Source organism: Petaurus breviceps, unplaced genomic scaffold, assembly GCF_028583685.1.
Source record: "Petaurus breviceps papuanus isolate PSGF00001 unplaced genomic scaffold, PetGlider_PUasm1.0 180, whole genome shotgun sequence".
NCBI lineage: Eukaryota > Metazoa > Chordata > Mammalia > Diprotodontia > Petauridae > Petaurus > Petaurus breviceps.
In genome coordinates this window covers 2,746,948-2,761,830 of record NW_027185782.1, presented here as the reverse complement: position 1 = coordinate 2,761,830, position 14,883 = coordinate 2,746,948, and the positions used below count along the sequence as shown (strand labels likewise).

Genomic DNA, 14,883 nt, shown 5'->3' with positions numbered 1-14,883 from the left:
GTGTCTCTCCAAATCTACGTCACCAGCTCCTCCCAGTTCAGGACTTTCTTTTCACATCAACAAGTCCATCCCACAGGTGGGATTAACAAACTCTGGGTTTTAACACAATCAATTTGAAAACCAAGCCAATACAGGGGAATCTTTAATTGCCATTACTATCACACCACAATATAAGGATCAGTTTGGGGAACACAAGCCCAGAATTTCTCTGTCTCCCTATCTTTATCTATGCTAGCCATGCAGCATTGGACTAAGAAACCATCTTCATTAGTTAGTACAGCTGGTAGCCTCTCTGACTATACTAAATGAGCAATACTGGATTAAAAGTTTACTGCATATTTTAATCTTATTAGAATATAAAAATAAAATTGTTTCTATACTCTCTACCTAAGGGTGTCTAATGTGTTCCAGAAAAGAAGGATGTAGGACTTCTCCTCATGTTGCTGCATACAGCTGTGAGCTATGTCTCAGGCTTTTTCTTTTTTTCAGATATGAAGAAGAAAGAATCAAGGCCAGAAGAGAAAGGTATGTAACACTTTTGTGCATGTGAGCAGAAGGGGTTTGTGAAGGAGTTTGGTGGCCACATTGGCATCTAGTAACCAACATACTATAGCTGCACTACCAATTGAATGAGCATAAAATAGACTTACAAAATCCTGCGATCCACCATGTTATCAGTGAAAATGAAGTGTTCCTTGAAAAATAGATGGAAGAGGTCTTCAGTGTAAAACTAAAGAAAAAAAGGGATCTGAAGAGATAGGACATCCCAATCCACATGAAGATTTGGTTGACCAATGGATGAATACAACACAGAAAAGAAAGGAAGAAGGAGTACTGAACACTTGGACCTGAGGAACTGAGATGAGGCTCCTCTTGTAAATCAGAGATTGTTAACTTGGAATACATGAAATTGGGATAGATACATAGATAGAGATATTTATATACACATAGATATATGTGTGTATCACACGTATACATATATATGCATACATATAAACACACACACCATTTGGGGTTTTCTTGGCAAAGATACTGGAATGTTTTACCATTTCTTTCTCCAGCTCATTTTACAGATGAGAAAACTGAGGCAGAGTTAAGTGACTTGCCCAAGGTCACATAGCTAGTAAGTATCTGAGGCCAGACTTGAACTCAGAAAGATGAGTCTTACTGACTCCAAGCCACCTAGAGGCCCATACACATACATACATGTGGGCATGCGTGCATACACACACATATATATTGATAACCATATGTCAATAAAATTGGTTTCCTTTGCATTTTATTTCATGCACTTAAAAATATTATTCTAGGGGGTGGCTAGGTGGTACAGTGAATAGAGCACCAGCCCTGGAGTCAGGAGGACCTGAATTCAGATCCAGCCTCAGACACTTAACACTTACTAGTTGTGTGACCTTGGGCAAGTCACTTAACCCCAGTAGCCCTGCCCTCCTCCCTCCAAAAAGCAAATATACATATATATATATATATAATTCTGAGAAAGAATCCATAGATTTCACCAGACTGGAAAAGGATTTCATGATACTTCTGCTGTAGATGGAAAACCTAGATTCTTTAAAGAGAAAGCATCTGCTTAGATGCTAAAGAATCTTATTTATTTATTTATTCATTGATTTATTTATTTATTTTTCATTTTCAACATTCATTTCCACAAGATTTTGAGTTCCAAATTTTCTCCCCAACTCTCCCCTCCCCCCACCACAAAATGACATGCATTTTGATTACCCCTTCCCCAAGTCTGCCCCCTCCCTTCTATCACCACCCCCCCTCTTGTCCCCTTCCCCCTTACTTTCTTGTAGGACAAGATGGATTTCTATACCCCCTTGCCTGTGTATGTTATTTCCCAGTTGCATGTAAAACAATTTTTAACATTTGATTTTAAAACTTTGAATTCCAAATTCTCTCCCTTCTTCCCTCCCCACCCACCCTCATTGAGAAGACAAGCAATTCAATATAGGTTATACATGTGTAGTTATGCAAAACACTTCCATAATAGTCGTGTTGTGGAAGACTAACTATATTTTCTTCCATCCTATCCCACCCCACCCCCATTTATTCTATTTTCTCCTTTGACCCTGTCCCTTTTCAAAAGTGCTTGCTTCTGACTACTCCCTCCCCCAGTCTGCCCTGCCTCCTATTCTCCCCACCTCTTATTCCCTTCCTCCCAACTTTCCTATAGGGTAAGATACCCAACTGAGTGTGTATATGATTTCCTCCTTAAGCCAAATTTGATGAGAGTAAGGTTCACTCATTCCCTCTCATCTCTCCCCTCTTCCCCTCCATTGTAAAAGCTTTTCCTTGCCTCTTTTATGTGAGATAATTTACACTTATTCTATCTCTTTCTCCTCCCAATATATTCCTCTCTAATCCCTTAATTTTTTTAGATATGATCCCTTCATATTCAACTCACCCTGTGCCCTCTATCTATCTATCTATCTATCTATCTATCTATCTATACACACACACACACGCACACACACACACACACACACACACATATATATTTATTCCCTCCAACCACCCTAACATTGAGAAAGGTCTTATGAATTACAAATATCATCTTTCCATGTAGAAATGTAAACAGTTCAATTTTAATAAGTTCCTTATGATTTCTCTTTCCTGTTTACCTTTTCATGCTTTTCTTGATTCTTGTATTTGAAAGTCAGATTTTCTATTCAGCTCTGGTCTTTTTATCAAGAATGCATGAAAGTCTTCTACTTCATTGAATTTCCATTTTTTTTCTGAAGTATTATACTCAGTTTTGCTGGATAGGTGATTCTTGATTTTAATCCTAGCTCCTTTGACTTCCAGAATATCATATTCCAATCCCTTAATGTAGAAGCTGCTAGATCTTTTGTTATTCTGATGGTTTAATTGAGTTATCTGGACTATTTATTGAGTTACTTTCTTGTAGGGCAAGATAGATTTCTATATCCCCTTGTCTGTATATCTTATTTCCCAGTTGCATGTAAAACAATTTAATACTCAATTTGTTTCTTCATGGCTGCATGCAATATTTTCTCCTTGACCTCGAAACTCTGGAATTTGGCTACAATATTCCTAGTAGTTTTCCTTTTGGGATCTCTTTCAAGAGGTGATCAATGAGTTCTTTCAATTTCTATTTTTCCCTCTGGTTCTAGAATATCAGGGCAGTTTTCCTTGATAATTTCTTTTTTTTTTCAATTTATTTATTTATTTTTAGTTTCAACATTTATTTCCACAAGATTCTGAGTTACAAATTTTTCTTCCTGTCTTTCCCCTACCCCCACCCCAAAATAGCTAGCCTACTGAATACCCCTTTCCCCAATCTGTTCTCTCATATCCTCCCCCATCCCACCCCCAACCTTCTAGTAAGGCAAGATGAATTTCTATAACCTGGTGCCTGTATATCTTATTTCCCAGTTTCATGTAAAAGAAAATCCCACAATTTTTTTAATACACATTTGTTTTTAAAACTTTGAGTTACAGATTTTTCCCCTTCTTCTCTCCTCACCCACCCCCATTGGGAAGATAAACAATTCAATATAGGTTATACATATGTAGTTAGGCAAAATATTTCCATAGTAGGTATATTGTGAAAGATTAACTATATTTCCCTCCATCCTATCCTTCTCCTCACTTATTCTATTTTCTCCTTTGACCCTATCCCTTTTCAAAAGCAAAAAAAAGCAAACGCTTCTAACTACCCTCTCCCCCAATCTGCCCTCCCTTCTATCATCCCCCCTCTTATCCCCTTCCCCCCTATTTTCCTGCAGGGTAAGATACCCAATTGAGTGTGTATAAATCCAGTCTCAAACAATTGACACACTTACTAGCTGTGTGACCTTGGGCAAGTCGCTTAACCCCAATTGCCTAGCTTTCCCCCCTCCAAAAAAAAAATGAATTTTTTTCTTCAGTGAGCTTTTGGACTGCCTTTTCCATTTGACCAATTTTGCTTTTTAAGACATTCTCCTCATAGGATTTTTAGACCTCTTTTACCATTTGGGTTAGTCTATTTTTTAGGGTTTTTGTTCAGTATTTTTGGAGTCTCCTCTAGCAAGCTCTTAACTTGTTTTTCATTATTTTCTTGCATCACTTTCATTTCTCTTCCCAATTTTTCCTCTATTTCTCTTACTTGATTTTCAAAATCCTTTTTGAACTCTACCATGGCCTGCAACCAATTCATATTTTTCTTGGAGACTTTTGATGTAGGAACTTTGACTGTTGTTTTCTTCTGGTTGTATGTTTTGATCTTCTTTGTCACTGAAGTAAGATTATACAGTCTGAGGTTTTTTTTACACTGTTTGCTCGTTTTCCCAGCCAAATACTTGACTTCCTAATTCTTTGTCAAGGTAGGAATCTGCTTCCAGTGGGGTGGGGGTGGGGGTGGGTGTACTGTGCCAGGCTTCAGGGGCTTTGTGCAGCTGATTTCAGAGATACTTCTAGGGACCTGTAAATTTTTAGCTCTTCTAAGGAGATATGTTCAAAGAAGTGTTTAGTCCTCTCCTGGCCTGAACTCTGGTCTGTGAGTGACCACAAGCACTCTTTTCTGCTTTGGAACTGTGAGGAGGATTTCCTCTCCATCTCCACTACCACAAGCTCTTACCATGCCAGCGCTCCTCCTCACCCCAGGACTCCCACCCAGGACTGCAACCTAGATCCAAGTAGGGCAAAGCAAGAGAAATCCTGCCTCAGGACCAACAAAGAGATCCTTGAAATCCCCCTCTGATCAGCCACTTGATCCCCCACCATGTGTTGGCCAAGAGCTCCAGAAGCAACCATTGTTACTGCTGCTGCTGCTGCCTCCACCACCCTGGGGCTGGGACTGGACCACATTCCTGTCTCACCCAGGTCCCACAGACTTTTCCCATTGACCTTCTACATTGTCTTTGGCATTTGTTGGTTGAGAAGTCTGTAAACTGCCACAGCTGCCAGTGATTCAGTCGCCTGAGGTCTGCTCTGGCTCCATCTATGCCAGCACAGTCTGCTGGACTGTGCTATGCTCCCAGCCCGGTGCAATAGACCCTTCCTGTCAACCTTCCAGGCTATCTTGGACTAGAGATTTGTTTCACTCTGTAGTTTTGTGGGTTCTGTAGCTCTAGAATTTACTTAGAGTTATTTTTACAGGTATTTGGAAGGGTTTGGGGGAGAGCTCAAGCAAGTCCTTACTTTTACTCTGCCATCTTGGCTCTGCCCCAATGCTAAGGAATCTTGCTGTGAATCCACAAGTGGTACCAGGAAAGAGAGGCAGAGGAAGAAAAGATGAGCAGTGGTACTGAAGCTCCTGTTTGGTGACCTTACATGAAGAAATAAGAAGGTCAGCATGTATCTTGCATGTGATTGAAGGGCCTCCCAAGACTTGCTAAACCAGATGACTACTAATTGCTTCTAATTATTTACATGGGGACAAATAAGAAACCTTGTCAAAAGGAACCTTGAAAATATTGCTAGAGATTATGAGACTCCTCTAAGGACAAAAAAAAACAGTGTTTCAGTTTTTGTTGTTGTTGTTGTTACTGTTTTTAGTTTTGTTAGGACCAAGAAGAAGATCAAAGAAAGGATAGAATCACTTGGACTGAAAGAATAAATAAGAAAGAGGAGAGAACCATTCAATGCTTATTTAGGGAATAAGCATTTACTAAGTACCTACAATGTGCCAGACACCATGCTAAGTACTTTACAAATATAAATTGATTTGTTCATTAACTTCCGTTTTCTCTGCCAAAGGCAATGATTTAAGGCTGAAAATAATGAAATAAAAATGTTACTAGAGAATCGAAATCCAAGATCAATGAAGAGATAGAGTCCAGCTGCCCTCCGAAGCCATTCGTGTATCAGTGTGTACCACCCAGGCTCTACGCCTGCCTGTGCTGCCCTCAGCGAGTTCAAGTCACCAGGACTGGATGAGTTACATCCCAGGAGACTGAAAGTGATGAAAGTGACCGCTGAGATACAGCCAGTGATGCAACAAGACTAGGGACAGGAAGGTATACTGACTTCCAGAAAAGAGACAAGAGCAAAGTCTTCCCCTGTGGTCTCACCTTAGAATCCTGACATGAGGGTTTATAAATGGAAGTGGTAACAAGAACTGAGATAGACTGACTAATGACACACAGACCTCACTGCCATTTTTGACAGGATTAGGAAATTCCAGAAGCTTAGCTTAGTCAACAGTTTGAAAGGATGGACAGATCTGGATAGCTGAGCATGTACATTCAGATGAATTCAGAGCTACTTATTTTTTTTAATAGACAGCATTTTTCATTTAATAAGAATCCCGTGGAATGTAGATGGAGTGTAAGTAGCAGTCCCAGAGGAGAGTGGCATTTCAGAAGGGATTCAGCCTGGTGCTTGGATAGCAAGGGGAGAAGGTGCTGGCCATGGAAAGATAAAAGACTGTAGTTAGCCTCTGGCACTGGGAAAGAGGCTGAAGAGCTGACTTATGGCTCAGCATTGTGTTTGATCAGATACCCGCTAAAAGTGATGTAGGTGTCAAACTCATCACTGAAGATGGCATTCTCCTGTTCCCCCTTGAAGAGCCGTACCCACACCTCATCCTGCTCCTGAAGCTCCAACATCAGGCTCTGGCTCTGCATAATGCTTCGGTCGCTCACCTGAGCATACAGTATCACCACTTCAGCATCATTCTTCATGATGTGGAGATAAGTCTCCTTCTGGTTCCAAGTGTGCACATTGAGGCTGAAGAAGTAGATGCCCGGCACATAGCAGTAGAATTTACCTGTGAACATGTTGAAGTGACTGTAGAGGTTGACAAATTCCATGTCAAAAATCAATGTCTGGTAGTAATCATTGCTGTGCAAGGGCTTCTTCCATCCCACTGAGAAGGCAGCATAGTGGTTCTTACATCGATCCCCAGGAGCTCCCATTGTGCCCTTCTGTCCCTTTGGTCCAACATGGCCCCTGGCACCTATTGAGCCTGTTTTGCCAAATTTCCCTTGGAGGCCTCGCTCTCCTCTGTCACCCTTTTCACCTTTTAAGATAGTGATATTGATCTGAGGCATTGGCATTGGCTGGTACATGGGGTTGCCAGAGTCACAACAGCGGAAACACTTGGAGTCAGACGACTGTTCTTCCAGGCTGGGGTTGTTCTTTTCATGGTGATATTCAATCTTTTTTGTGTGTTCCAGCAATGGTGGTGGCAGGTCCTCTACCTTAACCTCTTCCTGAGTCTCCTCCTGGTCCTTCTGAAGTTGCTGCTTCTGTGATGCCCTGCCCAATGATGTTTCACACCAGATAAGAGTCAGTAGCAGGCAGGATCCAAAAATGAATCCCAATTTGTAGGAACCAATCATTTTTCTTTGCTCTTGCTGTTAAACTTCCCCAGGTTCAGGATTTTTTCTATCTCATCTGCCTTTCCACCAGCAACTGTCTTGTTGCCTCAGCAGAGGCTTGATCTTTTAGAGCATCTCCTGGGGATTGGAAGATTTGCCAAGGAACACACACACACACATCTACTCAATAAACTCAGGTTTTCCAGAACGTGGAAAAAGTGTTATGGGTGTACATGTGGGTTTAGGCAATGAGAGAATGGGAGCAAGCAAGTATGCATAAGGAACTTGGGATCCATGAATGTGCATTTGAGACTTGGGAGGAGAGCATAGGGTCTGACCTAAGAGTGAGTATGAATGCTCATGAGAACTTGAGAAGCCACGGTACTTTGGAGCACACTCTAAGAGGAACAGAGGCCAGAGAGACTGTGCCTGGGGGTAGCCTGTGACCTGATCAATTGTATCCCAAACACACTATCTACATGTAAAGAGTGGTCCGTGATGAACAGTTGTAAGATGCAATTTTGTCCAGTGATTATGGGAGTAGGAATTCTTGGTTTCTGTTTTGAGAGGAAAATACCCTTGGGAGGGGCTGAGGTGGGCCTGGGTGACCTATGGCACTGGGAGATATGACAAGTGGAGACCTTCAGGAGGAAGGTCATCACCACATGTTGGAGATGTATGTCTATCAGAGGAGAGGGGTTCCTATTCAATTCACAGTCTAGATTCCCTCTAAGGCCATTTTAATACCCTGAATCTCTGAGTCCCTGGGATCACAGATGTGCTTGGTTCCTTACAGGTCAGAAGAAAAGCCAGAGACGGTGGAGGAAAGGTAAATAATTGTGGTGTGATATCTGATAACAGTAAATAGTTCTTTTCTATGGCACTTCGAGGTTTAAAAATCACTTTCTTCCCAACATGCCCAGTGAAGTAAGCCAGGCACAGATGATTGTCCCCATTTTACAGATGAGGAAACTGAGGTTTGTGATAGTTCAATCATAACCCTAAATGCCAGAGGTCACACAGCTAACAAATGGCAGAACTAGGTCTTGTGACTCAAAGTCACAAGAAACAGCATGGCATAACAGATAGCACTATGAATTTAGGGTCAGAAGACATTTGTTCAAATGCCAACTCTATAATTCATCCACTACATGACCTTAGACAAGTCACTTCCCTTCTCTAGGCCTCAGTTTCCCCAGCTTTAAAATTAGTCAGCTGGACTATAGGATGTCTAAGGATGTACAAGGATGCCCTTGCAATTCTAAATCTTGTCTTCCTCAGTCCTAGTTTCTTTCCATCACACCTTGATGACGAATGCCTTTACAATCTAGAAGGTCAGCACAGAGTAAGATCCCTCAAGGGAAGGGATGGAGAGGAACAGTAGGGCATGGTAGTAACTCTATAGCTACACATAACAGATTATTAAAAATTAATCTTGTACTTTCTCCCAAAATGTTACTGAATATTGTATGATTATCATGACCAAACTTGACCCCAGAGAAAATGCACCTCCCTCCCTTGAATGCAGAGCTAGGGGCCTATGAGTGTGGAACATTGCATATCCTTCCAAACTCAGGTGGTGTGTTGGTTAATTTTTCTGCCTTTTCGCTCTTTCTTTTTTATTCTTTGTTAAAGTAGAAGGGCAGGAGAGAAGAGAAGGAAATATTCAGAAATTAAGATGATTTAAATACAAAAAATATCGATAAAATTAACATTTAAAAAAGGAAAACTAAGTTGTAAAGGGGATGCTTGTCTAGGCATGGGTTGGATCCAATGGACCCTGAGGTCTTTTGCCACTCTGAGATTTATGATTTTCTAAAACTAAATATAATGGGCTTAGTCCAGAAAAGTTGCACATCCACTAAATTTTTGCAAAACTTCCTCCTTGCTTGACAAACTCTCAAGAAAATTCCCAGGTGACCAGGTATGATGGTGAATACCTATGAGGCCTGCTACAAGGGAGGCTGAGGCTAATGGATCACTTGTGCTCAAGAGTTCTGTGTGTTACAGGGATAAGCCAACTGGGCATCTACACTAAGTCCCACACCAATATTGTGAGCCCCACCCCAGAGTAGGAGACCACTAGGCTGCCAAAGCAGGACAAATTGGCCAAGGTTGGTAGCAGAGCAAGTCAAACCCCTGTGCTCATCACTAGTGGGACCAGATGGTGTGGCTAAAAAAAAGATCCGCGGTCCCTCTCAGCTTAACTAGGAGGGATTCTTTGGTGAACTTGTACCTAAAGCCTTTTGAGAATGATAGGATATACTTGAGCTTGTATTCCCTTCAGTGACTCCAAAAACCCTTTATCATCTCATCAATCATTAATCTCCCTGCCACCAGTCTTTCAATCCTTCCTCCACACATTTGCCGAAGGACTCTTCCTAAGGTATGAGTCTGAGCATGTCACTACTCTACTCAAAAACCTTCAGTGGCTCCTGATTGCCTCTAGAATAAAATGCAAGCTCCTCAGCCTAGCATTTAAAGCCTTCTATACTCCTAACTACCTTTTCAGTCTTATTTTATATTGCTTCCTTCATACACATTCCATTCCATCCAAACTGGCCATTCTAGCCCCCACCTCCAAACATTTGCCCAATCAGCCTTTTCTATGCCTGAAATGAAACTTGTTGCCTCTCAGAATTCTTCTCTCCCTTCAGGGCTCAACTCAGACATCTCCTCTGATAGGAAGACTACCTTGATTGCCCCATCCTCAAATGATCTTATATTTACTTGTCTGTATCTATGGTGAATCCCCTTCCCCACCAGTAAAATGTAAATTCCTTGAGAACAGAAGTTGCTTCATTTTGCCTTTTGTATCCGCAGCACCCCACACATGTAGCGGTCTTAGTAAGAATTATACACAGAGTAGGTGCTGAGTAACCTTTTGTGGAGTTGAAACCCAGAATTTGTTAGGCATCTCGCATCCTGACCATCTTTCTCCTCATGTGTTAGGGCATGGAGAGGACCCTGGGTTCTACCAGGCTATGCCAGTGGGGCACAGTCTGGCCTTGCTACTTTGTGTGGGGGGCTGTAAGTATCAGCCCAACCAAGGGTAATGTGCCTGCCTCCAAAAGGACCCTCCCTCCTTACTAGGTTTGGAGACATTCCTGGCCATAGGGATGGTCACTAGCTGATAGACTTTGTCAACCACAGGTAAAGGAGAGTTGTCTACAAAGACATTAGAGGGATGGTGCCTTGGTTGGTGGAGAGCCAGAGGGGAGGGCCTATCTGGAAATCTCAGATCTTTATTGTATTGAAGAAGTGGTAATATGCAAAGTGCTCACCTCACTGTCATTTCCTTTGCCTCCTCAACAGGTCTTCAGTGGTCACAGAAGATCAAGAAACAAGGTTCGTGAACAAAACTCGGTGTTGAGTTCTTTATTTCAGAGATTCATAGAATATCAGAGCTAGAAGGGACCTTCAAGCTAGTTGACTCTGGACCTGAAGTCAGAAAGACCTGAGTTCAAATCCAGCCTTAGACACTTACTAGCTGTATGACCTTTGGCAAGTCACTTAACCTCTGTTTGCCTCAGTTTCCTCAAATGTAAAATGGGCAGAATAATAGTACCTATCTCCCAAGATTGTTGTAAGGATCAAACGAGATAGTGCTCTGCAAATCATAAAATGCTATTTAAATACTATTCTAGTCCAATCTCTCATTTTTACAATTAAGGAAAGTGACTGCTAGAGGTTGAGTGAATACCCAGGGACACCCAGATAACAACAACAATTATAACAGTAATAATAGTAATAACTAGCATTTATATAGCCCATAGCCCTAAACTAAGGATCGAACTGAGGACATTTAGCCTGGAGGAGAGAAGACTTCGAGGGGCCACTCTTCAAGTATCTTAAGGACTGGCCTTTACTTGACCCCAGACAACAGAACCAGGAGACATTTCAAGATAGTTTAGAGGGACAGGTTTAAGGCAGAAATAATGAAAAACTTCCTAACAATGAGAACTGTCCCAAAGTGGAATGGGTTGCCTCAGGTTGTAGTGAGTTCCCCATCATTGAGGTCTTTAAGTGGAGGCTGGGTGATCTCTTGTCGGGGATGCTGTAAATCTATCAGTCAGCGAGCACGTAGTAAGCACTTGCTGTGTGACAGGCACCATACTAAATGCTATACACTACAAAGGCATTGAGACAGTCATTGGAAATAGAGGCAAGATAGTGTAGAGGGAGAAGAGAAGTTGGCCTAGGGCAGAGCCTTGGCAGACAACCACAATTAGTGTGACCTGCATGAAGATCCAGCAAAGGAGACTGAGAGGTCAGAAAGGTAGGAAGAGAACCAAGTAGGAACAATCTTAGAGAGGGAAGACTGCTCAGGAGGAGATGGTGATCGACAGTGTTGAAGGGTACAGAGAGAAGAAGGGTGAGGACTGAGAAAAGGCCATTAGGTGGCAACTTAAAAACCATTAATAACTTTGGAGATAGCAGCTTAAACCAGGGTTTACTAGCAAGCAAGAGGAAAGGAAGTAGAGGCAAGTAGTGTGAATGACTTTCTAGAGGAGCTCAGCAGAAAACCACAGAGAGTTTGAATGACAGTTAGTGAGAATAATCTAATCAAGCAACTGTTTTTGAAAGAGAGATGCAAGAGTATGTATAAAAGAGCTGGTAGACAGGGAAATTTTGAAGCTTTGAGAGAGAAAGGGGATAATAGTGGGGAGAGGCAATCTGCAAGAGAGGAGAAAAGGACAGTAGGGGATGGGATCAAGGGTACATACAGAGGGACTGGCCTTGGCAAGGAGAAATATCACTTCTTCACCAGACAGCGGTGAAGGAGAAGATAGCGGAGGAAGATATCTGAGTGATGTGATATGGGGAGGGGAGAAGAAAAAACCGCTTAGCCAATGTCTGAAATTTTCAGCGAAATATGAATCTAGGTCCTTAAAGGAAGGGTTAGGGAAGAGTGGAGGAAGTATGGAGGAGGGTTTAAGGAAAGTTGCAAAGGTTTGGAATAGCTGCCATGGTGAATGGGATAGTATGGTGAGTAGAGATATAAAAAAAGAAAAATTGCCTTGCTGTAGCAAGAGCCCAGCTGAGATAATGTAACATAAATTTGTAGTGAACTTGGTCAGCATCATTTCATGATTCCCCGCCCCCCCTTCCATTCAGCAGTACATGAATAGAAAATAAGTCAGTGGATGGTAAAAGCAATCCAAAATTGGGATTTACAAGGTATGATTGGTGATAGGACAAAGGGGCAAGGGATTCAATTGTGGAAGATAATGTAGATTTAAACTGAATCTCCAAGAAATCAAGATAGGGAAGGGAGGAGAGTATATAGCCAGTCCAGGAGTAATGGCCTAGCAAAGAACTGAGGGAAGAGAGATTGGCAATTACAGTGAGAATGAAGAACAGGTTCAGGGGTCATATGGAAAAGGAAAAGATAAGATGATAAAATATTGTGATCAGAGAAAGGAATTTTGAAGTTCCTGAACGTGAAAAAAGAACAACCGGTGGGTGATGGCAAGATCCCAAAGGCATGACTATTTCTGTGTGTGGCTATAGTAGAATAGGGGAGTGGGTCATAAGAATTGAAGGAGTGTTAATATGTATGTTGAAGTCCTATAGTATGAAAGCAGGAGTTTGGGTGAAGAGAAAGATTGTAAGCCAGGCAATGAACTTATTAGGGAAAAAAGAAAAGCGTCCTAGGCAAGGGTGTGCTGGAGTCAGCTCACACCAGCACTTCAGAGCCAATTGCTAAATTTTCATAAATTTCATTTAAATTTATACCTTGGAAATCAGTAAATACGACAAATCAGGGCCTGATTTATTGCTTTGTTGATTTCTACACATAAGAAAGTGATCATGGGGGCGGCCAGGTAGCACAGCAAGTAAGAGCACCGACTCCAGTGTTGAGAAGACCTGGAGGTCGAATCCCGGGCTCAGACACTTAGCACCCACCCAGAAACACCTGGCCGTGTAACCTCGAGCAAGTTACTTAACCCCAATTGCTTAGGGGTGGCCAGGTGGCTCAGCGAGTAAGAGCACTGGTTCCAGTGTCGGGATGACCTGGATCAAATCCAGGCTCAGATACTCAGCACCACACCCAGAAATAACTGGCTGTGTAACCTTGAGCAAGTTACTTAACTCCGATTGCTTAAAAAAAAGAAAGAAAGTGGTCATGGAAATATTAATGATGCAGGTTAAACTTAAAAGTATGTGATATGGACATTTTTTTTTTCTGGTGAGGTCGTTGTTAAATATTTACCAGTATACCACAGGTCCTGGGGCTGAATAGAGAATAGCCACCAGGATATGCTTGGATGATAAATTTGAATAGCATGAGTCTCAAAGGAGAAGTTGCTTAGATAGAGGAAGAATCTGGAAGTAGCATGAAGCATTACAACTCCCCAAACATGACCAATGAGTAGGAGACAAGGGGAAGGATGAGTGAAGATGCCTTCTTTTGTATCCATCACGGGCTTTCTTTTTTCTTTCTAAAATTAACCAAACCTATGTTTCTTCCTCTAGCATGTCATGAATCCAAACTCCCAGACATGGAAGCAAAGAAGAAATCCAGTTACCAGTAGCTTCCTGTACACACCCTTCCTGGTGCCCACCAGAGCTCATCACCACCTCATTCTCAATACCATCCTACCAAGGTCACCACCTCCCATCTGTCTCCGACATCTCACATCCTCTACAGCTGCTTGAAAATGTTTTATTTTTTTAACAGCCCAGCATTGGCACTTTCTCAAACAGGGTCACCCTCCCATCCCCTCTCCTTTCCCACTCCACAACCCTCAAAGGGATGTGAGCAGAGAAGAAAGAAGTGGCGATAGAAGGGATCTGTCTTCATCTTCCGTAGCCTTCACTCTGTACTCCTTATTCTGATTACAGCCCCATATTAAATGATATGTGAAAGGGCAGATCAGCACATCAAAATCCTCTCATAGTTTGGTCCATGACCATTCCTTTTAAAGCACCATGTAGCCAGTGCCCTGGGCACCAAGTGACACCCTGGCTTTCCTCTCAGTACTTGGCCAAGTGCCCACCAGTCTCTGACATGGATACTTCCCCCAAGATATGGCTATGCCCTGACAAGCTCCACTCACAAGATCACCTTGAGTTTCATAGATCTCTCCTCCCAAATTAACCAGACAGATTCAGCTCAACATAGTTTTGGAGTAAGACCTAGGCTGAGTCCTGCCTCTGACGCATACTAGCTATATGACCATGGTCAAGTCACTTAACTTTTCAGTGCTCCCAGGCAATGAATCCATGCTGAACCAGACCCACCCAGGTTGTATGTGACCTGATCCTGACAACCTTTTCTCTAAGCCTCTCCCCAAGAACTTTACCTGAGGGGAGTAGAGGCTGTTGTTTGGCTCCTATGTAGAGTTCTGCTCTAATCATCATCCTGGATCTATTGCCCGGGTCACCTGGACAAGACACCTCAAATCTCTTGACCCTGGTTTCCTCATCAAAATGAGAACATTGCACTAAATGACCTAAAATCCCTTCCAGCCCAATCAATCCCGCTTATCCTAGAGAAAAAGAAGGAAGGAAGGAAGGAAGGAAGGATGGAAGGAAGGAAAGAAGGAAGGAAGGAAGGAAGGAAGGAAGGAAGGAAGGAAGGAAGGAA

General features: G+C 42.2%; 3 protein-coding genes across 4 annotated transcripts in view; 2 read left to right on the top strand and 1 right to left on the bottom strand.

Annotated features, from left to right (window-relative positions):
* The window catches only part of ATCAY (ATCAY kinesin light chain interacting caytaxin), a 54,979-nt gene extending 40,138 nt beyond the window's left edge, over nucleotides 1-14,841 (top strand). Inside the window, exons 10-13 of the mRNA XM_069086833.1 lie at nucleotides 490-525; nucleotides 8,086-8,118; nucleotides 10,605-10,637; nucleotides 13,770-14,841. Coding sequence (XP_068942934.1) covers nucleotides 490-525; nucleotides 8,086-8,118; nucleotides 10,605-10,637; nucleotides 13,770-13,779 — 112 coding nt within the window. The 3' untranslated portion in view covers nucleotides 13,780-14,841. The remainder of the gene's footprint in view (nucleotides 1-489; nucleotides 526-8,085; nucleotides 8,119-10,604; nucleotides 10,638-13,769) is intronic.
* LOC138160246 (complement C1q tumor necrosis factor-related protein 1-like) lies at nucleotides 6,233-7,434 on the bottom strand. 2 transcript variants are annotated; one of them, XM_069086837.1, is made up of 2 exons: nucleotides 6,863-7,434; nucleotides 6,233-6,736 (listed from the first exon to the last, which is right to left on the bottom strand). In XM_069086837.1, exons 1-2 carry the CDS (start codon nucleotides 7,308-7,310, stop codon nucleotides 6,438-6,440), a joined length of 747 nt encoding a protein of 248 aa, XP_068942938.1. In that variant the 5' UTR covers nucleotides 7,311-7,434; the 3' UTR covers nucleotides 6,233-6,437. The 2 variants fall into 2 exon arrangements, with proteins under 2 accessions (XP_068942938.1, XP_068942937.1); XM_069086836.1 differs by having other exon boundaries at nucleotides 6,233-7,434.
* PIAS4 (protein inhibitor of activated STAT 4) overlaps nucleotides 7,038-14,883 on the top strand; it is a 162,164-nt gene continuing 154,318 nt past the window's right edge. Inside the window, exon 1 of the mRNA XM_069086832.1 lies at nucleotides 7,038-7,041. The gene's annotated coding sequence lies outside the window, so the exon portion shown is untranslated. The remainder of the gene's footprint in view (nucleotides 7,042-14,883) is intronic.